Genomic DNA, 25,000 nt, shown 5'->3' with positions numbered 1-25,000 from the left:
TTTCCTATCTCATAATATGACCTACCCATCAGCTTCAGGGGGCTTCGCCCCCTGACCCCCACAACGAGGGGGGAGGGGGGGGGTTCTAGGGTTTCCGGACCACCCCCCAGCCAAAAAATAAAAATATTGAATGAGGTATGCATTTCTTTATTTTACATTGAGTTTCAATTTTTGGGGTATTAATCAGTGACAAAATCTGCTGCCTGAAACTGGTAATGATCATCCTCAGAATGCACCAGATTGCACCATTTTGCATCCTTTTTTTCAAAATTTTCCGGGGGGGCATGCCCCCGGACCCCCCTAGAAAAAAACCACCCATAAAATGAACTGATCCGCCCCTGCCGCCAGGGGGGACATCCCCCTGGGCCACCACTGGCAACCCCCCCCCCCCTCCTCTTCGCCTAGTCCGGCCCTGTCAAGCAATCTTTGACGAAGTCCGGACTATACGATTGCATTGCAACTCGGAAGCTTACAAATTAGTTAATTAGTTTGCTCATTAAAGTTGTCATTAAAATCGATTTTTCGCAAACAGATCTAAAATTGACTGCATCAAATTCTGAATCTACAAACATATACAAATGTCATGTTTACTCTTAAAATGTTATCACAATTAGCGAAAATAGGTTAATTATTACTACGATTAAAACTTCAGAAATCGATCCAAAAAAGATTTCATCTTAAGCTTGTCTGGCTTGTCAAATTCACTTTTTGTTGCACGGGAAAAGTGAGCCATTTTCTTGCCGCGGGGATTGTTATGTCTTGGTGAAAAAATGCAGTGCGTTCAGTTTTCTTTTGTGAGTTCAATTACAGATTGACTAAAGTAAATGTTGCAATTGCTTGCCTCCCCAACGGTTTTTGATAATAAATAATAAGATATTTCACAAACCTGATGAAACGCGCTGTACTGCCAGCGACAACAATAACACTGAAGCGATCCAACACGCCGAACGTTGGCCAACAGCTGCCATTTTGAAGTTCACCTGATTGTAAACGAAGAAAAGAATACAGCAGCATATGTGGTCTGGGTGGCCGAGTGGTAACGCACTTGCGCTCGGAAGCGAGAGGTTGCGAGTTCGACCCTGGGTCAGGGCGTTTGCAATTTTCTCCCCCCTTTCCTAACCTATGTGGTGGGTTCAAGTGCTAGTCTTTCGGATGAGACGAAAAACCGAGGTCCCTTCGTGTACACAACATTGGGGTGTGCACGTTAAAGATCCCACGATTAACAAAAAGGTCTTTCCTGGCAAAATTGTATGGGCATAGATAAAAATGTCCACCAAATACCCGTTTGACTTGGAATAATAGGCCGTGAAAAGTAATTATTCGCCGTAATGGCTGGAGGTTTACTGGCCGATGTGAATGCGTTATATATTGTGTGTAATAAAATGTTCGTTTGTCTGTCTGTCTGTAAAAAATTCCATTTCAAACGGCAGAAATTAATATGTAAAGCGCGGAGAGCACAGTTAATTGTGGTTCGCGCTATATAAGCTCTCATAATAATAATAATATTTCGTTCCGTGTTGCGTCTACTTTGTGTTGTCTTTTGTGTTCTTTTCCTGATGAATTCGTTCCGTGTTGCGTCTGCTTTTTATATTTAGTCAAGTTTTGACTAAATATTTTAACATCGAGGGGGAATCGAAACGAGGGTCGTGGTGTATGTGCGTGTGTGTGTGTGTGTGTGTGTGTCTGTGTGTCTGTGTGTGTGTGTGTGTGTGTGTGTAGAGCGATTCAGACTAAACTACTGGACCGATCTTTATGAAATTTGACATGAGAGTTCCTGGGTATGAAATCCCCGAACGTTTTTTTCATTTTTTTGATAAATGTCTTTGATGACGTCATATCCGGCTTTTCGTGAAAGTTGAGGCGGCACTGTCACGCCCTCATTTTTCAACCAAATTGGTTCAAATTTTGGTCAAGTAATCTTCGACGAAGCCCGGATTTCGGTATTGCATTTCAGCTTGGTGGCTTAAAAATTAATTGATGACTTTGGTCATTAAAAATCTGAAAATTGTAAAAAAAAATAAAAATTTATAAAACGATCCAAATTTACGTTTATCTTATTCTCCATCATTTGCTGATTCCAAAAACATATAAATATGTTATATTCGGATTAAAAACAAGCTCTGAAAATTAAATATATAAAAATTATTATCAAAATTAAATTGTCCAAATCAATTTAAAAACACTTTCATCTTATTCCTTGTCGGTTCCTGATTCCAAAAACATATAGATATGATATGTTTGGATTAAAAACACGCTCAGAAAGTTAAAACAAAGAGAGGTACAGAAAAGCGTGCTATCCTTCTTAGCGCAACTACTACCCCGCTCTTCTTGTCAATTTCACTGCCTTTGCCATGAGCGGTGGACTGACGATGCTACGAGTATACGGTCTTGCTGAAAAATGGCATTGCGTTCTGTGAGTTCGACAGCTACTTGACTAAATATTGTATTTTCGCCTTACGCGACTTGTTGTTTTATATTTAGTCAAGTTTTGACTAAATATTTTAACATCGAGGGGGAATCGAAACGAGGGTCGTGGTGTATGTGCGTATGTGTGTGCGTGCGTGTGTGTGTGTGTTTGTGTGTGTGTGTGTAGAGCGATTCAGACTAAACTACTGGACCGATCTTTATGAAATTTGACATGAGAGTTCCTGGGTATGAAATCCCCGAACGTTTTTTTCATTTTTTTGATAAATGTCTTTGATGACGTCATATCCGGCTTTTCGTGAAAGTTGAGGCGGCACTGTCACGCCCTCATTTTTCAACCAAATTGGTTCAAATTTTGGTCAAGTAATCTTCGACGAAGCCCGGACTTCGGTATTGCATTTCAGCCTGATGGCTTAAAAATTAATTAATGACTTTGGTCATTAAAAATCGGAAAATTGTAAAAAAAAATAAAAATTTATAAAACGATCCAAATTTACGTTTATCTTATTCTCCATCATTTGCTGATTCCAAAAACATATAAATATGTTATATTCGGATTAAAAACAAGCTCTGAAAATTAAATATATAAAAATTATTATCAAAATTAAATTGTCCAAATCAATTTAAAAACACTTTCATCTTATTCCTTGTCGGTTCCTGATTCCAAAAACATATAGATATGATATGTTTGGATTAAAAACACGCTCAGAAAGTTAAAACAAAGAGAGGTACAGAAAAGCGTGCTATCCTTCTTAGCGCAACTACTACCCCGCTCTTCTTGTCAATTTCACTGCCTTTGCCATGAGCGGTGGACTGACGATGCTACGAGTATACGGTCTTGCTGAAAAATGGCAGCTACTTGACTAAATATTGTATTTTCGCCTTACGCGACTTGTTTTATATTTAGTCAAGTTTTGACTAAATATTTTAACATCGAGGGGGAATCGAAACGAGGGTCGTGGTGTATGTGCGTGTGTGCGTGTGTGTGTGTGTGTAGAGCGATTCAGACTAAACTACTGGACCGATCTTTATGAAATTTGACATGAGAGTTCCTGGGTATGAAATCCCCGAACGTTTTTTTCATTTTTTTGATAAATGTCTTTGATGACGTCATATCCGGCTTTTCGTGAAAGTTGAGGCGGCACTGTCACGCCCTCATTTTTCAACCAAATTGGTTCAAATTTTGGTCAAGTAATCTTCGACGAAGCCCGGACTTCGGTATTGCATTTCAGCGTGGTGGCTTAAAAATTAATTAATGACTTTGGTCATTAAAAATCGGAAAATTGTAAAAAAAAAATAAAAATTTATAAAACGATCCAAATTTACGTTTATCTTATTTTCCATCATTTGCTGATTCCAAAAACATATAAATATGTTATATTCGGATTAAAAACAAGCTCTGAAAATTAAATATATAAAAATTATTATCAAAATTAAATTGTCCAAATCAATTTAAAAACACTTTCATCTTATTCCTTGTCGGTTCCTGATTCCAAAAACATATAGATATGATATGTTTGGATTAAAAACACGCTCAGAAAGTTAAAACAAAGAGAGGTACAGAAAAGCGTGCTATCCTTCTTAGCGCAACTACTACCCCGCTCTTCTTGTCAATTTCACTGCCTTTGCCATGAGCGGTGGACTGACGATGCTACGAGTATACGGTCTTGCTGAAAAATGGCATTGCGTTCTGTGAGTTCGACAGCTACTTGACTAAATATTGTATTTTCGCCTTACGCGACTTGTTTTTATTTTTATATTTAGTCAAGTTTTGACTAAATATTTTAACATCGAGGGGGAATCGAAACGAGGGTCGTGGTGTATGTGCGTATGTGTGTGCGTGCGTGCGTGCGTGCGTGTGTGTGTGTGTGTGTGTAGAGCGATTCAGACTAAACTACTGGACCGATCTTTATGAAATTTGACATGAGAGTTCCTGGGTATGAAATCCCCGAACGTTTTTTTCATTTTTTTGATAAATGTCTTTGATGACGTCATATCCGGCTTTTCGTGAAAGTTGAGGCGGCACTGTCACGCCCTCATTTTTCAACCAAATTGGTTCAAATTTTGGTCAAGTAATCTTCGACGAAGCCCGGACTTCGGTATTGCATTTCAGCTTGGTGGCTTAAAAATTAATTAATGACTTTGGTCATTAAAAATCGGAAAATTGTAAAAAAAAATAAAAATTTATAAAACGATCCAAATTTACGTTTATCTTATTCTCCATCATTTGCTGATTCCAAAAACATATAAATATGTTATATTCGGATTAAAAACAAGCTCTGAAAATTAAATATATAAAAATTATTATCAAAATTAAATTGTCCAAATCAATTTAAAAACACTTTCATCTTATTCCTTGTCGGTTCCTGATTCCAAAAACATATAGATATGATATGTTTGGATTAAAAACACGCTCAGAAAGTTAAAACAAAGAGAGGTACAGAAAAGCGTGCTATCCTTCTTAGCGCAACTACTACCCCGCTCTTCTTGTCAATTTCACTGCCTTTGCCATGAGCGGTGGACTGACGATGCTACGAGTATACGGTCTTGCTGAAAAATGGCAGCTACTTGACTAAATATTGTATTTTCGCCTTACGCGACTTGTTTTATATTTAGTCAAGTTTTGACTAAATATTTTAACATCGAGGGGGAATCGAAACGAGGGTCGTGGTGTATGTGCGTGTGTGCGTGTGTGTGTGTGTGTAGAGCGATTCGGACTAAACTACTGGACCGATCTTTATGAAATTTGACATGAGAGTTCCTGGGTATGAAATCCCCGAACGTTTTTTTCATTTTTTTGATAAATGTCTTTGATGACGTCATATCCGGCTTTTCGTGAAAGTTGAGGCGGCACTGTCACGCCCTCATTTTTCAACCAAATTGGTTCAAATTTTGGTCAAGTAATCTTCGACGAAGCCCGGACTTCGGTATTGCATTTCAGCGTGGTGGCTTAAAAATTAATTAATGACTTTGGTCATTAAAAATCGGAAAATTGTAAAAAAAAAATAAAAATTTATAAAACGATCCAAATTTACGTTTATCTTATTTTCCATCATTTGCTGATTCCAAAAACATATAAATATGTTATATTCGGATTAAAAACAAGCTCTGAAAATTAAATATATAAAAATTATTATCAAAATTAAATTGTCCAAATCAATTTAAAAACACTTTCATCTTATTCCTTGTCGGTTCCTGATTCCAAAAACATATAGATATGATATGTTTGGATTAAAAACACGCTCAGAAAGTTAAAACAAAGAGAGGTACAGAAAAGCGTGCTATCCTTCTTAGCGCAACTACTACCCCGCTCTTCTTGTCAATTTCACTGCCTTTGCCATGAGCGGTGGCCTGACGATGCTACGAGTAAAATGGCATTGCGTTCAGTTTCATTCTGTGAGTTCGACAGCTACTTGACTAAATATTGTATTTTCGCCTTACGCGACTTGTTTGTTCTTTTCCTGATGAATTCGTTCCGTGTTGCGTCTGCTTTTTGTTGTCTTTTGTGTTCTTTTCCTGATGAATTCGTTCCGTGTTGCGTCTGCTTTTTGTTGTCTTTTGTGTTCTTTCCCTGATGAAGCTTCCAGAAGCGAAAATTCGTAATCGTCTTGTGTCGTCTTTGTATCGGTGAGTACAGTAATCCTTTGTTTTTTAACTTTAAAATATAAAGCGAAAACTGGGGTCAATATATTTTGCTACACATTGAGTCCCAAACACGAGTTTTTCTTTAAATATTTTTTTCTTTTTAAGGTTTAAAAAATAGAGACACACAAACATACCATTTTCTTGTAATGCGACACGAACCAAAGAAGTACCCAGTTGCTACAACACAAATCAGCAGTTTTCCCTTTTCTTATTCATTCCATGGAGGGCGTAACAAGTCTTGTGCAGCTACAGGCGCTGGAAATGACTGATCGTGTAGGCTTGAATCAGCCGCAAACAGTAAAAGACAAAGAGTTGACTTGTCGTGAACATTAATGTTTACTGAAAGACAGACAGACAGACGTACTCTGTAAAAGCAGATACACACAGACACGGAGAGACAGACATACTGACAGATAAACAGGCAGACATACATTGGAACAACACAATTGCACACACCCACACCCCCCCCACACACACACACTCACGTCCACACTCACAATCACACACACACACTAGTAACACACACACACACACACACACACACGTGCACAACGCAATTTCAGGTATAGCAAAACACACACACACAAACACACACACACACACACACACACACACACACACACACACACACAGTCACACACACACACACACACACACACGCACAATCAGACACAGACACAGAAACAGACAAACACGCGCGCGGATGTACTAATTGACGCATGCAGACTCACAAAAACACACAGAGGCGCACATAGACCGCTGAACTGGTTAATGCATCTTTTTTTTAATTTTTTTTATCTATCTGGGGTAAGCCTTCATTTCTGCCTGTGATATGCAACGAGTTTTTTTTTCTCGTAATCGAGAAGCTAACAAAACCAAGGTCATTTTGCCATAGTTAGAAACGCTGCATAAACATAATTATCTCTAAAATAAAATGTAGACCTAATTGTTCTGTGTGGTTATGTAAAGGACTGAATGACGGCTGAATGCCTGCATGTACAATCTGCATGTATAATATACATATTATACTATGTGCAATAGAGAGAAAGTACCCTGAATTTCTATGAGTGTAACCTCACAGGACTATATGAAATCTTATCCTTATCCTTTAACTGTCTGCATCTAGGCGCGCGTTTGTGTATGTCCGAGTGCGTGTGTGCTTCTTCTCTGTGTTTGTGCATGCAAGTATGATTGCGTCTGAATGTCTGTGCGTCTGTATTGTTGTGTCTGTATATATATTTGCATGTTTGTGTCTCCGTATCTGTATATCTGTGCCTATGTCTCCGCGTATAAACTTGTGTCGGTCAGTGTATCTGCCCGTCTGCAACGGCGTTGCTAGCATCCAATACAACTTTCTTCGGCAAGTTTGCCGAAATGTGACCCTCCACCACGAAATGAGTCGCATGTCACCTTTGCATGATTTTCATATTTTTACATTTTTCTAAAGAGTTGTTTATGTTCTATCCAGTGGTGAAAACCGTTTTAGAAAAGAACGAAAACTGTTTGAGTTATAAGCCTGTGACTAAGGTGACCCTCACACTGTTACCAGACACTCCCCGGACTTACATTAAGCCTAGCGCAGAACCGCGCGAGGTGACATGCGACTCATTTCGTGGTGGAGGGTCACAAATAGTAATAACAGTTCAGGTAAGTTTCGTATTATTTTTGTAGTCCTTAGCGTACTAACTATTACAGCTTGGCAATAGACGAATTCTGGAGAAAAAAAACCTCTGTTGGATTTGTATGGGAAGTAAAAGAGCAAAATGAATACTTCTGCTTTTAGTGAGGCAAGCTTTCTACACGTGCACCTTGTCCACGTGTTTTAGACACACCCCTAGTTATCTTGTCACGTGGGAAATTTCGACTTACTGCAAGCAAGAGTTTTAGCAAGACAGGATGGCAAGAAGTCGGCGATTTGAAATAAATTTAGGTTTTGACGTTTCCCCGACCGCCGACGTCAATGAACACCCCTAATCTGTGTCTATACATGTTTCAGTCTCTGTATATTTCTGTCTTTTCCTTGTGTTTGCGTTTGCATACCTGTATATATGTCTCAGTGTCTGTGTGCGTTCCCGGGCGTTGCATGGAGTCGTTGTACATGGCCAATTCTATTTATCATTCTCTCGTTAAACAAAAATTAGAAGCACGCGGTTTTAGTTTTTATGTGCAAAAAAAGTAGCAAAAAAAAAAAAATCACAAAATGGAATACATATCACTCGTGAAAACACGTCCACGACGGGAAATTTTCACTAAACACAATTACTTAGTTTTATTCACGGAAGATCTGCATGCCTACGATGTTCCGGGCAAGACGCTTCTCCACCCGTCCCTGAGTTGCTGTGCCAGCTGCACGGCCAGGTCGCTGTAGGCCGGCACGTCCACCACGTTGAAGTTGCCCTCAGGGTCAGCGCTGTAGTCGTACAGCTCCCTGGCGTACACGTGCGTCCAGTTGGCAGAGAAGGTCGTGTGGTCGTAGGCCACCCACTCCGTGTAGCGCTGCTTGTCCGTGCGCATCGTGTAGCCCATAATGATGATTTCGTTCAGAGATGGATCTATTGTGGAACGTGAAGGGAAGAAGGAAGGTCTCGGATACTGGCTGAAAACCGCTCTTTTCCACTGTACTTTGCTTCTGCTGGTTCTATGACCTGTTGACATTCTGGTGACGTCAGTACCTTTGGATGACGCGATTCCCATGTCATTTAAACCTGAAGATGCAATGTTGGTGTCCATAATTTGATATGACGACTTGCTGACGTCACGGAATGTGTCTGACGTTATTGTGACGTCTTTTGCTACGCTTTTGATAAGGGAGGCGAAGCTAGCACCTTCCGTGCAGAAAGTTTCACTGAAGGGGTTTCGGGAACAGGTAGGGGGGATATCTAGTCCAGCGAGCTCAGAAATAGTAGGGTAGATGTCCACAGCTTCCACCAAGCCATCATTAGTGAGCGGGTCGTTCGTGTGCCTTGTATTTTCGTGGATGGGCATCTTCAATGCGTCTTTGAAAGGGAACGTTTTACCAGGGGGCAACTTGGGCGCAGTGACACCGGGAACGTGAAACATGAGTGGAATACGGAGGGCAATGTCAAAGTTGGTGTGCTTCGTCCATTCCATGTGTTCACCGAGGTGCCAGCCTGTGGAAACATGGAATGTTTGACAAAAATGCATATCTAAAACGACATTGTCATGACCTCTTATTTAAAACAAAGCGGACAGAAAAGAAAATTGAAGAATTTATTTCGATGGATGTTTCAGTATAGTGTTGCTTTTTGCTGTTTGTATCGTCGTATTACTACCATCATGTTTGTAAGAAACAATAAAAAGCTACATTTGACTTTGCTAACCACTGGCTCCAGTACTGAAACCTTCTTAAGTCATCATTTTCACAAACTTGATACGAAGTCACTATACTGCTGTTACAAATGTCACATGATTATTTTTAGAATTCAGGAGGTTAAATGTATAGGTCAACGTAGATAATAGAGCTTAAATATAGTTCAAAATATTTGGAATGCGGACGAAAAAGAGAGAAAAAACTAAAGCTTATGACATAGATTTTGCTTTCATTTCTTCAAGTTCAAATACAACTGATTATCTTTTTAGGGCAATCTAATGATTTAGTCCCTTGTGAAGTTCGTCGCCACACTGAATGAATCTTAAAATATTTGACTCATCTTTTAAGATTAGATAGCATAACATAAAGAAATTGCCATGTCCATTTTCATCCATATCAGTAAAAGGAATCTGTCCGTCCGTCACACTTCTGATCGCTAATAACTACAGTGTTGGTCGATTTGCATGAAATTTGGAGTTAAAAGCAAGGAAGCAATCGATCACGCTCACGCTTATACTGTAGCTCAGGCGTGTCTTGGAGTGTTACCAAACTCACGTAGGCAGTCTCCAGTTATACGGCAAAGAACAAATCGTTATTATAGGTCAAATTTTGCCTAAACTTGGACATATCTATGGCTAATCCGTGCACCAAATTCACTTAACACTCTCCGCGGAGCTATGAGCTGAAAGAAAGCGCTCGTGCGCGCACTATTACCACGCACAGCGTTTTCGACCTGAGACCAGCACTACCGTCCACAGACCTATTTTTGATAGCCAGAATCAACTCAATACAAGGATTGAAGGTCAAGAAATAGAAGAACATCACAAAGAACTATGTACCGTGGTCACCATGAAAGGTGATGATAGTATTGTTGGCGAATCCTGATTGGTCCAAAGCAGCCAGCACTCGACCAACCAGACCGTCCGTGAAAGAAGTAGCGGCCGAATAGCTCTGACGCATCAGGTACTGCACAAAACACAGAGATAATCACTTTCAAATGAACTGGTTACAATAATAAACACACACAAGAAATAGTGTGTGTGTGTGTGTGTTTGTTTGTGTGTGTGTGAGTGTGTGTGTGTGTGTGTGTGTATGTGTATGTGTTTGTGTGTGTGTGTGCGTGTGCGTGTGCGTGTGTGCGTGTGTGTGTGCGTGTGTGCGCGCGCGCGCGCGCGCGTGTGTGTGTGTGTGTGTGTGTGTGTGTGTGAGTGTGTGAGTGCGTGCGTGTGTGCGTGCGACCATGCGTGCTGCGTGCGTCGCTGCATACCTGCTGGCGTGCGTGCGTGATTGCGTGCGTGTTTGCATGGGAGTGCTTTTCAGTCGTGTGTAATCTTCTTTCTTTCTGACGGTTTCTATATGTGTTTCTTGGCATATAATTATCTAAATCAGCTGTACACACACCTGAAAATCTTTCGGTATAACGCCGAAGGGCCAGCTAACATTCAAGGCCCGGATGTCCTGAAAAGTTCTGAGATGGTCCCAGGGAGAGAAGGAAACGTAGGGCATCATCATGGGAACATTCTGGTTGTCTGCAATCTTGATCTTCGACAGTGGGTATAGATCTGTAATGCAACAAAACCAACATGGCCCATGAGTGACACAAACTCTGCTCAGCGCAGTGTGTTGAATAGTAAACCGTTTTTTAGAACAACCAATTTCCACGTTCTGTGGTTCAATAGTTCAATAGTGAACTATTTAAGTGGAGATTGTGAGACACAGCTCTGCAAACATAGGAAGCATTAGTTACAGTCTTGGGTTTGTCCAGGGTCATTTCAGTGTTACCCCTTAGAAATAACTAAGACAGTTTCATACAGATCGGCATCTGTTTGTTTAATTTTGTTTTTTAATTTAATTTAATTTTTTGCAACCGAAGCAATGGTCCAGGAAACAATGTAGGGGACACATCATTCTTACTAATGGGTATCGCGCTGGTACATATGAGAGGTATAGAACATTCCAAACCGACAAAGGTTTATACTCCATACGGCGTTTGAAATAAACAAACTCATGCACTCCAAATGGTATCTAAGGATTACCTCCCTGTAACATAAAAGGCAAGTAACATATACACTCACCAAACCTTTATACTCCGCGGTGTTATTCTCCACGAGGTAAACCCACACTCTTGTACTTCTTAGGACTGCCTCCCTGATATATAAAAGGCATGTCAAATTTACAAGTCTCAAACCTTTATACTTCGCATCATATCTGAAGGGTAGATGGGGCTTGTGGAAGCCCAGAGCGAGGAAGAAAGGCTTTTGGTCCACGGATCTGTTTTGAAGGAAGGACACGGCGAAGTCAGCGTTCTCTTCATCAGGCAGCTTGCCGCTAGGGATCTGGGATCGCTCCAAGGGACAGACGGCGTTGTTGTACAGTTTGCCGTCTGGACCGGGGCAGATCTGGCGATTAAATTGAGGTAAATTGAATTGAATTGAATTGAATTGAAATTTTCGGAAAAAATTTCGTCGGGTTTGTTGGGATTGTGAAAGAGTGAATACCCTTGTTTTTCCTCTAACAAATAAAGTCAACGTGTTTCCGACACACCTCGCGCTAGTGATTGGCCTCTCTAATGTTTGTCCGAGAAAAAAAATCAAGGGTATTACCTCTTTTACAACCCATACAAATTCGACAGAGTTATCGGAATTCGTCTACTGAACTGAACTGAACTGAACTGAACTGAACTGAACTGAACTAAACTAAACTAAACTAAACTAAACTAAACTAAACTAAACTGAACTGAACTGAACTGAACTGAACTGAATTGAATTGAATTGAATTGAATTACAGAAAAGACGCTTACCTTGTCAGTAAAGTACTTGCGTGAAGGGGCATGCCTTGCTGGGAAAGTCCAGCTGAAGGGATAGTCATCCGTATTTCCAGACGTAGGACCTGATAGACAAGAACAAATACAGCGGGTAGGAAATAACACATACGTACCGCAGTGAACAGCCCTGTGGGACTGAATTAGCTGTGTCCTCCAAAATGTCTCACGCCTTCCATGGCGAGTAACGAAGATGAAGGTTTTCACTCCTTCTCGCCACCAGTGCTGGACTGATCGTGTAACCTCTGCGAACGCCAAGAAGAAGAAGAAGACTCCTTCTCGCGTTAACAGTTCGGCTAACCATCTCCAATCTGACCAGGTTTTTACAAGGGAGAAGACCATCCCTCCACTTGGTCACATACCGACAATCAACCACCTCAATGCTTGATGTGGTGAGTTGGATTTTTATTTTTTATTGATGAATTAATAATTTCAATGCCACTCGCGGACTTTACGAAATTAATTCGTCTACATTTTTTCTCTGCGCATAGAAAACACTCGGGCTGTTTATTTGTGGGCATGATCATACCTGGATGGAAGATCTTGCCGACGGACTGCGTGATGTATCCGTTGTTCTTGAAGTGTTGTGGTAGCGTGGTGTAGTTGCCCGCGATGTTTCTGAAGTACACGTGCAGATCGTACGTGCGTGTTGTGTCGGGACGTCGCCCTGTCAGGAAGGACGTTCTGCTTGGCGAACATATAGCTTGCTGCAAGAATAAAAGGAGGAGGAGGAGAAGACTTAGAAGGAGGATGAAGAGGCGGATGATGATGATGATGAGGATGAAGAGGCGGATGATAATGAGGAGGAGGAGGACGGGGCGGCGGCGAAGGAGAGGAGGAGGAACCACTCGACAATACTGACTTAAATGTATTCATTGACATTTTTGGAAATTTTTACTTAAAAAAATTGCTATTTGTCTTAAATGCAGATAATAAAGCTGTTTCGAACTGAATTGTATTGAATTGCCCTTCTAAAATGTCATATAGACATTTCACTGAAGGAATTTTCATGAATAGTTCGAACAATTGCGCAACCATGATTTGAAACAGGCTTTTGACACGAACAGGCTGATACACCATTTTTTTTCATCATTGGCGTATAAGATCATTTCTTGCGCTCTTATAGACAAGACTGTGGATCATACAAATACCACAAAGTGGGAAAATAGAGCAAAGAATTCAGATCACGGTATGAATTTCAGAACAATGATCTTTTTGTAGATTGAATTTGTCATTGACCCACTTTAGCATACAGACGTAACTAGCCTACACTCTCTAAATTATAAAATTAGCATATTCCAGCTTCTGGGTCTTTACACAGATTTATATGACTACTTAATAATCCACTGTTTGGTCACTGACTAAGCTCAACGTGCAAAAATACAACTCTTTTGTTTCAGAAACAATCTGTCTTGTATGACTTCAAGCTTGCACCGTTACAAAGATTTCTTACTTGGACGTATGCCCGTTCAAACACAAGGCTCTTGGCGGCGAGTTGGTCAATGTTGGGAGTGACCATGTTGGTTTCTCCATAACATCCCAGCTTGGGCCTCAGGTCGTCCACCACCAGGAACAACACGTTGGGTCGGGATAGTTCTATAGACATAATCAACTTTTTAAATATCCACGCGCATACATTTCTGCCAAGTTCATGGTTTAATATATATATATAACACGCTGGTGTTGAAGACCTGAGGTAGAATAAACTATTTCGTTCATTTCGTAATCATACCTGTCTCTGTATCTCCTAATGGTTCAGCTTACATTCGGGATTACTATGTTTCAAAGTCTCTGTGAGCTTTTGCCGGTAATGTTTAGCGTTGTAAATTCAAAGCGCACAGTCCTGTGTCATTATTGACTGTTTTACATTTTTGTTTGTACAAGTCCCTTTAATTAAACCAAAGAATATTTATCGTGAATTAATTGACGGATTGAGCTCCAGAATTAAGCATAAATGTGACCCTCCACCACGGAATGAGTCGCATGTCACCTTTGCATGACTTTTATATTTTTACATTTTTATAAAGAGGTTTTTTTATGCTCTATCCAGTGGTGAAAACCGTTTTAGAAAAGAGCAAAAACTGTTTGAGTTATAAGCCTGTGACTAAGGTGACCCACACACTGTTACCAGACACTCCCCGGACTTATATTAAGCCTAGCGCAGAACCGCGCGAGGTGACATGCGACTCATTTCGTGGTGGAGGGTCATAAATAATTAATTTGGTCTTTTGATCGAGGAAAATGACTGACATGGGAGAGAAAACGCATTCCTAATATCGACAGAGTTGTGTCCCTTCCTTCGAAAAAATGCACCAAAACGGCTGCGCCGATGTTTTCCTTCTCAAACCATGTAAATGAAAGGCATCTATACAGTTCATTCCGTAAGTTCAAAGGTATCTGCAATGATTTGTTATGCTTACAAGAGCAGGTTCTGTAAACTTAGAGGCTGAACTAGAAAACCGTTCCTGAATTTACAAGGCCGGCTAAAGTTCAACATTACCTTTTCTGCCTTGTCAGTCATAGCCCTTGTGTGAACACGCATATCGCTGAAGCTTTAGTTGTGTGTGTACTCGCACTCACACGCAGTCACAAACACTACACAAAGACACGCACACAAATCACATACACACAGGCGCTTTCATAGAGACAAGCACACGTGGAGGCAGGCAGGCACACAGACGGACAAACACGGACACGCACTGACTCAGTGACAGACAAGCATTTACACACAAGTCAACACATGCGAGACAGTATGCACGCAGTCCTGAATAATAATAATAAGACATTGATCTTACCTGATGAGACGCTCTTCACTGGCATCAACGACAACAGAACTGAAGCGATCAAACACGCCGAACGTTGCAAAGCAGCTGCCATGTTTCAAGTTCACCTGATTCTAAATGGAGGAGGGAATACACAGGCAGTAGGCCTACACAAGGTACAAACTGAGATCAATATTTTAACCAAGCACTTAGTCACAAAGACGTGCTTTTTATTGGCGTATACATGTTACAATCGTGTTGTGCTACACTAAGTAAAGGAGTACCCTGTTTACAAAACGAAACACCAGTGTGCCTTCCTCGTATTCGCTTTCATGGGTGGCGTAAACAGTCATGTGCACCCACAGGCGCCTGAAACTACTGATCGTGCAGGTTTGTGTCAGCTGCAAAGAACAGAGTCGGGTGATTTGAGTCAAAACTGCAAAAGCCCCTATATCATTGTGTATAGAACAGTGATTAAAAGCCAACGAGCTCACTTCTCGCGACGGCAGTGTTAAAAGAAAGGCTAGACGGACAGACAGACAGACAGACAGACTGACAGACAGACTAACAGACAGACAGACAGACAGACAGACAGACAGAGAGAGACAGACAGAGAGAGAGACAGACAGACAGAGAAAGACAGACAGAGAGACAGACAGAGAGACAGACAGAGAGACAGAGAGCGAGAGAGACAGACAGACAGAGAGAGACAGACAGAGAGACAGACAGAGAGACAGACAGAGAGACAGACAGAGAGACAGACAGAGAGAGAGACAGACAGACATACAGACAGTGTAACAAAACACAGTTCTAAGTTTCAAGTTTTTATAAATCCATTAATCACTTTTGTGGCATGAAAGATAACCTCTGTTATAATACGAAAACGAGACACTTGATCTAGATCTATCATCTGTCTATCTGTAGCCTACTTACTTACACGACTGCCTGAGATGGCCAGATCGACACTGCGCTTTCGACAACGCTGCGCTTCCTCGCGCAGACACTGGAAACACGCTGTGCAGATTAACCTGTAGGAAATCTCCTTTGGTATATTCTTTATCTATTTTTCTGGAGCTACGAAACCGAACAATGTAAAATCGTCTTCTCCGACTGAATTGGCGAACTGCAGCTCGGTGATAACTGTATCTATACCACAATCCTTCACGCGATCTGACCTAACCTTGACCCCTGACCTGGTCTACATACCACACACGACACAAACCAGTCACCTGTTTTTACCACCCCAAAACCCCCCACCACCCGTTTTCTTTGGATACACACTTTAACTACATACGTGCCGACGAAATGTTGATCATTGCTTCAATACTTTGAAGATGTTGCTTGGATATTAACCAGGTGAAATTAGTATTTCGGTGTTCAGTCAAATGTTAAAGTTTCTATCACACACATATATATATATATAACATCAGAAGTTGTGAAAGAAACAATTGAAAGTCAGCAGAGACTTTCTTCTGAGATTTGTTAAAATCTCTTAGCAGAGCGAAAGAGAGATAAGAAAGTATCCCTTCACAGACAGCCTATTGGGAGCATCAGACCCTCCTCAGGGGGAGACCGAGATTTACAAAGCAAAGTCCCTTTGTGGGGGACTTATCACAATGAAATCTAGTCCTGAGGAGGACCATTGTTTTAGTACCTAGACCAGACACGTGTTTTGACACTATTGTGTCTCATCAGTGGTCAGGTGGTACAGATGGCGAGAGCTGTCAACCCATGGTATCCAACTAAGAAGCAAACCACTCTCTGAATGGTAGCTTCTGTTGGCATGGGAGACTACCCTCGTCTGACAACCCCAAAATATATAGAAAGAGAAATTATATCGCGCACATATATCACCCATGGCGACTCAAGGCGCACAGTACGAAATATGAGAGAGCCCTGAAATGTAGCCGCTCGGCGCAGAAGGGACAGCAATTATGTTGTTAGATGCACGTATAAATAACAAGGTATCAGGGTAGATGCACGTATAAATAACAAGGTATCAGGGTTCTGAAGTAGTCATATCGCACTGAAATCCTCCAAATATGCAAAGCCACTCAAAACATCAGCTCAGCCCCTGAGAGCCTTTTTGTCTGCATCTCAAACACTTCTTCTTCTTCAGCGTTCCAGAAATTCTGGTGACGTGTGAGCTCGTTTGCCCATTTGGGTTCCCCAAACTATACTCTGAGAGCATAGTCAGCTTCACTCCGCTTTCGTTGGGTAGGCATGCTGGGAACTCCGACATGGATTACAGGATCTTTTCTGTGCGCACTTGGTCTTGTGCTTGCGTGTACACACGAAGGGGGTTAAGTCACTAGCAGGTCTGCACATAAGTTGACCTGGGAGATCGGAAAAATCTCCACTCTTAACCCACCAGGCGGCAGCGACCGGGATTCGAACTCACGACCTTCCGCCGGATTAGGAGGCCGACGTCTTACCACTGCGCCACATAACATTAGCACCTGTTGTTTTCCCCAAGCGTTTCCTTTCCAGACAGGAGTTTTGAGAAGTGTTGACAATTCCGCCAAATAAAAACCACTTGCTTGCAGTTTGGAATCATGTTTAAAGCTGTGTTCACGCTTTTGAACTTTATGATAATCTTTAGGTCGCATTTTCTTGATTTTTTTCTTTTTTTTCTTTTGAAGGATGCATATAGTATTTGCACTATTTATACCTTTGCATGGAAATCATTGCATTATATTTTTAATCTTCTATATATATATACGACTTGTGTCTGTGTGTCTGTGTGTCTGTGTGTTTGTGTATTTGTGTATTCGCCATGCACGGCCAAAGTTCTCGATGGATCTGCTTCAAATTTGGTGGGCTTATTCAGAGAGACCCCGGACACAACCTCATCGATGAGATATTTCAACACGTGCTCTCAGCGCGCAGCGCTGAACCGATTTTGGTTCCACCTCAGCTATTTTGGTTCCACCTCAGCTACCCGGGCCCCCATACCGACACACCATAGCCGCTACACCACATCACAACGCCAAAGTTCTCGGTGGATCTTTTTCAAATTTGGACACCGTATTCAGCTACACCCCGGACACAATATCATCGATGAGATATTTCAACACGTGCTCTCAGCGCGCAGCGCTGAACTGATTTTGGTTTTTGTGTTCATTTCACCATTATAAGTAACTCTTCCTTATCTTCTCCAGTGTTTGGCGTTTATCTCCCTTCCTTCGTGTGGCTTTCCCGTTCAGTTGTAAGTTACTATTACTATTTTTAGAATGTCACTGCGCTGTCCACTGCGCTGTCCACAACGCTTCCCTTGCACCCGTAAGTTGTTCTTACTGTCAAAGTGAAAAGGTCGAATCAATTTATAGCCACGCGAAAAATACACTCTCACCTATCTCTATATATTTATAGATACAGATATGCATATATATATACGGCTTCTCTGTGTGTGTGTGTGTTTGTGTGTGTGTGTGGGCAAAAACCTGTGTATTGTAGAGTTCTGTTTGTGATGTGGTCTAGCGGCTTTTGTCTGTCTGTATGTTCTGGCATGTGAGAAGCCACAGCAGATAATATAGGGCTAAGAAATAAGCTCTAAAATTCTCAATCCCGTTTGACAGGACTTCGCCTTCAAAGGTGATTGTGGTGAACCGCCACGCTGTCTGTCTCTGTCTCGCGCCGTTCACCCCAAATTCCCGTTTCTGAGGTTCTATGGTTAGAATGTCACTGCGCTGTCCAGAACGCTTCCCTTGCACCCGTAAGTTGTTCTTACTGTCAAAGTGAAAAGGTCGAATCAATTTATAGCCACGCGAAAAATACACTCTCACCTATCTCTATATATTTATAGATATAGATATACATATTTATATATACGGCTTCTCTGTGTGTGTGTTTGTGTGTGTGTGTGTGGGCAAAAACCTGTGGATTGTAGAGTTCTGTTTGTGATGGGGTCTAGCGGCTTTTGTCTGTCTGTATGTTCTGGCATTTGAGAAGCCACAACAGATAATATAGGGCTAAGAAATAAGCTCTAAAATTCTCAATCCCGTTTGACAGGACTTCGCCTGCAGAGGTGATTGTGATGAACCGCCACGCTGTCTGTCTCTGTCTCGCGATTCACCCCGGCGAAGCCGGGTATTCCTCTAGTGTGTCAATATGTTCTTTGTGTAATATTTCTGTTTTGTGTTAAGTTGTTAATATTGTTGTTGTTTTGACTGCAAAATGTTAATAGCTGTAGACGAACTCATTGTCTGATTGCTTCCCTTTGCTCACCAATCTGTTCAAGTAGGGCCTATCTCCTCAACTGACAGCCTGGGTAAAGAAGAAATGGTCGGTCATAAAGACTGCAATTTGTCAAACTTTCTGTTTTGATTGGATAAGGGTTGACCTCTGTTTAGCACACACACACACACACACACACACACACACACACACACACACTAACACACACTACACACACACTACACACACACACACACACACACACACACACACACACACACACACACACACACTGAAACATACCCACAATGCACGCACAAGACACATTTTAATCGTTATTAATGCACGGTTGAGCGAGCAAAAATTAAGAACATTATATTTGAAACAAAGGAATTAAATTAAGGTATGCAATACACAACTAGAAATGATAATTTTCAGCATTCTGAATCAGAACGGTTTGTAAAGTCAGTACATGAATTATTGTCTGAATTAATTTGCGATCTGAAGTTCAGAAAGGAAACTACGGCAGTTTTAACACTCAAGGCAGGCTAGCTGGTTCACACCTTTTCTAGTATTACATAAGACTTTAATACGAGATCTACTAACCCAGAGCTCGTATCTTCCAGTTTATAGATAATAAGAGATGTACTAACCCAGAGCTCGTATCTTCCAGTTTATAGATAATAAGAGATCTACTTACCCAGAGCTCGTATCTTCCAGTTTATAGATAATAAGAGATCTACTAACCCAGAGCTCGTATCTTCCAGTTTATAGATTAGATAATAAGATATCTACTAACCCAGAGCTCGTATCTTCCAGTTTATAGATAATAAGAGATCTACTAACGCAGAGCTCGTATCTTCCAGTTTATAGATAATAAGAGATCTACTAACCCAGAGCTCGTATCTTCCAGTTTATAGATAATAAAAGATCTACTAACCCAGAGCTCGTATCTTCCAGTTAAAAGATAGACAGTTTCCTTTAAAGAAAAACGGTTGCTCCTCCTACTCGAACAAGGGCTGGTTTGTTTCATTAGATTGCTTTTAATAGGACAACACATCTGAGCTAAGAACCAGCATTAAGCACTGCATGATATACGTTTCTCCGTAAAAAAAACCCCATGATATCAACAACAACCTATTTACTATCAGTATAAAATATTGGTATGCTTTGTGAAATCAAAAAATGTTCTTTTATTGGTTTTTATCTTCCTTCTGATAAGGTCACTTTGTTAGTGTGGGGAGCGCCTTTCTCCAGCCAGCCCTGAGTTGCTGAGACAGAGAGGTGGCCAGGTCCTGGAACGCAGGGACCTCCGCCACGTTGACGTCCTCGTCGGGATCATTGCTGTAGATGTACAGCTCCCGGGCGTACACCTTGCTCCAGTCAGCAGTGAAGGTCGTGTGGTTGTAGGCGATCCACTCCGTGTAGCGATGTCCGTCTGTGCGCATCGTGTAGCCCATGATAGGTGTGTCCGGTGCTTCATTCGTTGGCACTACTTTCGCCCTCGGGTACTGACTGAAGACGGCTGGTTTCCATGACGTCAGACTTCCCGTGGATGACGTCAGGTTCTTGATGATTGGCACGAGGCTGGCTCCCTCTGTGCAGAAAGCGACGTCTAAAGAATTGTCAGGACAGGTTGAGGGAATGTCTACCCCAGCAAGTTCTGAGATGGTGGCGTACAGATCCACAGCCTCCACCAACGAGTCGCTCACTAGTTCTGACTGTTGAGAGTTCGGTTTGGATTGAAACTGTTCGCCCAGAGCGTCGTGGAAGGGGTACATTTTTCCACGGCGGACCTTGTTTGCCGTGACACCGGGGACATGAACTAACATAGGAATCCTTGTAGCGATGTCGAAGTTGGTGTGCTTGCACCACTCGCCATGATCGCCTAGCTGCCAACCTGTTGACACGAAGGAGAAAGGCATGGTCAAAATTGACAACACCTAGAAATGATGCATGGTAAATTATTATGCCACATTATTTTTATCCTGTGGCAAAATAACACAGGCGAGACGGTGTAACTAAGCTGAATCTTCAAAAGTATAAAACAAAAACGTATGATGACTTAGACTGTAAATGATGTTTCGATAATAGTGAATGAAGAATGAAAGACTACTGCAGGTCTTACATGTAGCAACATTACAAGGACAGAAACATATGTTTTGATTCATTTTAATCATCACAATTCACATCAGCAAACACACAACAGCTGACGTGATAGCATACTCTCTTAGCTTTAATGATATGGGATAACAAACAGTATAATTATGTCGTACATTCTTTTCAGCATTTGGTATCAGAAGAAAAATGGCCGTCAGAATGAACAATTTTTTCCCCGAAATTGAAATGGACCTTCAGAATCAAAAGCTCCCCCCCCCCTCCCAGCCACAAAAACAACAACAACAACAACAACAACAACAACAACAACAACAACAACAACAACAACAACAACAACAACAACAACAACAACAACAACAACAACAACAACTGCAGTTCATCTCATTGATATGCCTTCACTAATTTGTACAACTAATCAGCATTTTCGTCTTCTTCCTTATTAATCTCTCATCTCTTGTGCATCCTCTACCTCTTCCGTCCAACACCTATCTTATCTCCCAGGAAAAGTACCCATACGGTTTCTGTTTCTGCCACAACTAGGTTTAATCTGATTAAATCGCGTACCGTGATCGCCATGAAAGGTGATGATGGTGTTGTCAGCCAGACCATACTGATCCAAAGCCTGAAGAACTCGTCCCACCTGAGCGTCCGTGTAACTCGCTGCTGCCGAGTAACTCTGCCGTAGTTTTAGCTGAAATAAGAACCACACAACCATAATTATAATCGTGACTCAGACTGACAGGTTCGCTGCTGCATAGTAGCTCTGCCTCAGTTTTAGCTGAAATAAGAACCACATAACCATAATTATAATCGTGACTGTCAGGTTCGCTGCTGTCGAGTAGCGCTGTCGTAGTTTTAGCTCTAGACCATAGCATTACATGACATAAAGGGAGATGAGGAGAAGTGAAGTATTCTGCCTTGGGTACGGAAATCCATCGTGAAGCAGATACAAAACATTGACCCCCATGGTCTCTTACAATTAAGTATAAAACTGCAGATCTACATACGATAAGAAGATGAATCATAAAGTAATTTTAAAAACTTCTTGTTTATCTCTTTTACTGAGTAACGTCGGCGTTATAGTGACCGATATCAGAAACTAACACAATACATTGCCTAGAGCGTCGATTCATGACAGATTTGCAACCACAATAAAATATTTCCATAGGCCAAACCATAAACAACAAGGCGATAAACTGAGGTGCAGAAGGACATGCTTACCGTATATTCCGGCGAAACAATGCCAAAGGTGCTGATGTTCATGGCATTAACGTCATCGTAAGATTTCAGTTCTCCATACGGAACCCACGCCACCTCGGGTAGCCAGGGTGGATAGTAAGGGTTGGGTGGAAGACGAATGTTGGACATGGGGTACAAATCTGCAAAAAAAGAATAATAACGCGTGAACAAAGAAGACTAAAAAGACGATAAAAAGAAAGACGAGGAAAAAGAATAGAACAAGAAAAGGAGGAGGAGGCGGAGGAGGAGGAGGAGGACTTTGACCTCCGTTTTCATTAATGATGATAGTTCTGTGTTGTAGGGCATAAGTCAAATCTTTGACACAGGACATATTACCTTTGTAAAAAATAAAAGAAGCTTCGAACGGTTGCATACACAAGATTCATTAATAAGCTGTACAATACACACTTAAAAACAAAGGGTTAAATGCACCACTATCACTTTCAACTGAAAGTCAGTCATCGCACATTAACTGACCTAGGTATTCCTTGGGATAAGCAAATGGCAGGTGAGGCCTGTGGTATCCCATGCCGACGAAGAAAGGCTTGTGGTCCATGGACCTGTTCTTTAGGAAGTCGATGGTGAAGTCCGTGTTCTGGATGTCCGGCAGAGAACCGCCAGGTACTGTCTTCAGGTCTACCGGACACACAGCGCTGTGGGTCAGCTTGCCGTCCGGTCCAGGGCATATCTGGAAATACAGTAAGATATCGTTGCTGAAATAGTCTGACTGATCCACTCTGATGATGTGAAATCACTGAAACCATACAGTAAGTACATGTTAATATTCAGTCCTCAGTTCAGCTGTGGCAAGGTCCCAATAAGCACGGTTGTTGTTTCTTTCGCTTTTCAGTGTGTCTTTCTGTCTGGAAAACAAGTAGTGCATGTACAAACATACTGCTGTCTCTTCTTACTTTCCTTTTCTTGTTGCTGACGTCTCTTTCTCCTACCCTGTCACGTTCCAAAGTAATCCAGAAGGGTTTCATAAGTCAACGTGTAACAACACTAACGTCTATGTATCTTACAAAGTAAACAACAACAACAACAACAACAACAACAACAACAACAACAACAACAACAACAACAACAACAACAACAAAAACAGCAACAACAACAACATTCAACCTATAGAAGACACGAAAACATGCTTCCATGGCTACTTTGCGTTCCCAGAAATAAAGCCAGAGAACACAGAGGATAAACGCACCAACGGGATCCACAACAGCAAAATTCCGAAAATAACTCTTTTGGGTTTGTATAGGTTATGAAAGAGTGAATACCCTTGCTTTTGGGGAGAAAACAATCAACGGGCCAGTCACTAGCGAGGGGTGTGTATGAAACACGTGGACAAGGACACGTGTGGATTGTTTGTCTCACTAAAAGCAAGGGTATTCACTCTTTCACAGGCCATACAAACCCGACAGAGTTATGTTCGACTATCGTCTATTGACCATCCTAGACATTCGTTCAATCTCGTACGGGTCATGCAGTTATTCAATGTTGACAAAGTCACGACATCCCTTCTGCAAAACGCTTACTCGTGTATATAACAAAACCTCAGATTATTCATCTAGCTTCTTTGCCTCGTAGTCCCGGTAAGATACATGATACACCCTGTCCATCTCTCTGTTATAATGAAAATCATCACGCGTGTAAGCAACAGATCCAGACGAAAACGACAACAACATATACTAATTTGTGAACTTTGTAAAGATCACGTTACCTTTTTGCCAGTATATTTTACAGTCGGAGCGTGATAGGCCGGGTAGGTCCAGCTATACGGGTAGTCATCTGTACCGCCTGATGCTGACCCTGATGGCGAATATCAAAAGAGTGTTACATTATAAGGTAGAAACAGTTATGACTGAACGAAAGCAGCATCACTGCTGGTTACTTGCCATAAGAACAGGATTAAAATGCAGGGTTTGGTAGTGAATGTACAGGGGCGGATCGCATCATTTGTAGGGGGAGGGGGTTCCAATTTTTTTTTAGGGACAATTCGACGACGCAAAGCGATTAGTTGAGGGCGTGAAGCGTTCGAACCTCATAGGAGGGTCCGGGGGCATGCCCCCCCCCCCCCGAACATTTTTGATAAAAACAAAAAAAATGGAGCAAACTGGTGCAATCTGAGCCAAGAAACTTCCCTTGATACACCTTCCAAAAATTGAATTTAAGAAGACAAATTTAGATCAAAACAAGGACAATTGACCGATCTGGTGTAACCTGAGCCAACAGTTTACCCAACTACTTTCTGAAATCGCCACTTAGAAAAAAAAGGCCGGCTCCTAGGGGGATCCGGGCGCATGCCCCCCCCCCCCCCCAGAAATTTTTTTGATAGAAATTAAGGAAAATGGAGCAATCTGGTGCAATCTGACCCATAAGTTTTTCTTTAATTTCAATCTTACTTTTTTTTCTTCTCTTTTTTTTAATTTGTTTTAGGCTAGGGGGGGGGGGGGGGGTCCGCCCCTGATGTAATACAACTTAAAT

The 25,000-nt window shown here is 41.5% G+C and overlaps 2 protein-coding genes across 2 annotated transcripts in view; both read right to left on the bottom strand.

The window, feature by feature from the left end:
* Positions 1-6,821: 6,821 nt before the first annotated feature.
* Positions 6,822-15,316, bottom strand: LOC138969110 (iduronate 2-sulfatase-like). Its single transcript, XM_070341820.1, has 8 exons — positions 15,017-15,316; positions 13,675-13,817; positions 12,751-12,928; positions 12,201-12,289; positions 11,589-11,799; positions 10,802-10,962; positions 10,240-10,366; positions 6,822-9,200 (listed from the first exon to the last, which is right to left on the bottom strand). Exons 1-8 carry the CDS (start codon positions 15,096-15,098, stop codon positions 8,362-8,364), a joined length of 1,830 nt encoding a protein of 609 aa, XP_070197921.1. The 5' UTR covers positions 15,099-15,316; the 3' UTR covers positions 6,822-8,361.
* A 4,165-nt stretch (positions 15,317-19,481) lies between these two features.
* Positions 19,482-25,000, bottom strand: part of LOC138969109 (iduronate 2-sulfatase-like) — a 7,603-nt gene continuing 2,084 nt past the window's right edge. The window contains exons 4-8 of the mRNA XM_070341819.1: positions 24,237-24,325; positions 22,994-23,204; positions 22,499-22,656; positions 21,842-21,968; positions 19,482-21,059 (exon numbers count right to left, since the gene is read on the bottom strand). Of these exons, the coding sequence (XP_070197920.1) occupies positions 20,383-21,059; positions 21,842-21,968; positions 22,499-22,656; positions 22,994-23,204; positions 24,237-24,325 (1,262 nt within the window). The 3' untranslated portion in view covers positions 19,482-20,382. The remainder of the gene's footprint in view (positions 21,060-21,841; positions 21,969-22,498; positions 22,657-22,993; positions 23,205-24,236; positions 24,326-25,000) is intronic.

This window comes from Littorina saxatilis, linkage group LG6 (genome assembly GCF_037325665.1).
Source record: "Littorina saxatilis isolate snail1 linkage group LG6, US_GU_Lsax_2.0, whole genome shotgun sequence".
NCBI lineage: Eukaryota > Metazoa > Mollusca > Gastropoda > Littorinimorpha > Littorinidae > Littorina > Littorina saxatilis.
Note: the sequence above shows the minus strand (reverse complement) of the source record. Positions and strands in the feature narration are given on the sequence as shown.

Excerpts from the sequence above, each read along its gene's own strand:
- LOC138969110 (XM_070341820.1), bottom strand. The coding sequence starts at position 15,098 with ATGGCAGCTGCTTTGCAACGTTCGGCGTGTTTGATCGCTTCAGTTCTG. Across the intron at positions 12,929-13,674 it reads TTGAACGGGCATACGTCCAA|CAAGCTATATGTTCGCCAAG; the intron begins GTAAGAAATCTT and ends TTATTCTTGCAG. Across the intron at positions 9,201-10,239 it reads CACCTTTCATGGTGACCACG|GCTGGCACCTCGGTGAACAC; the intron begins GTACATAGTTCT and ends ATGTTTCCACAG.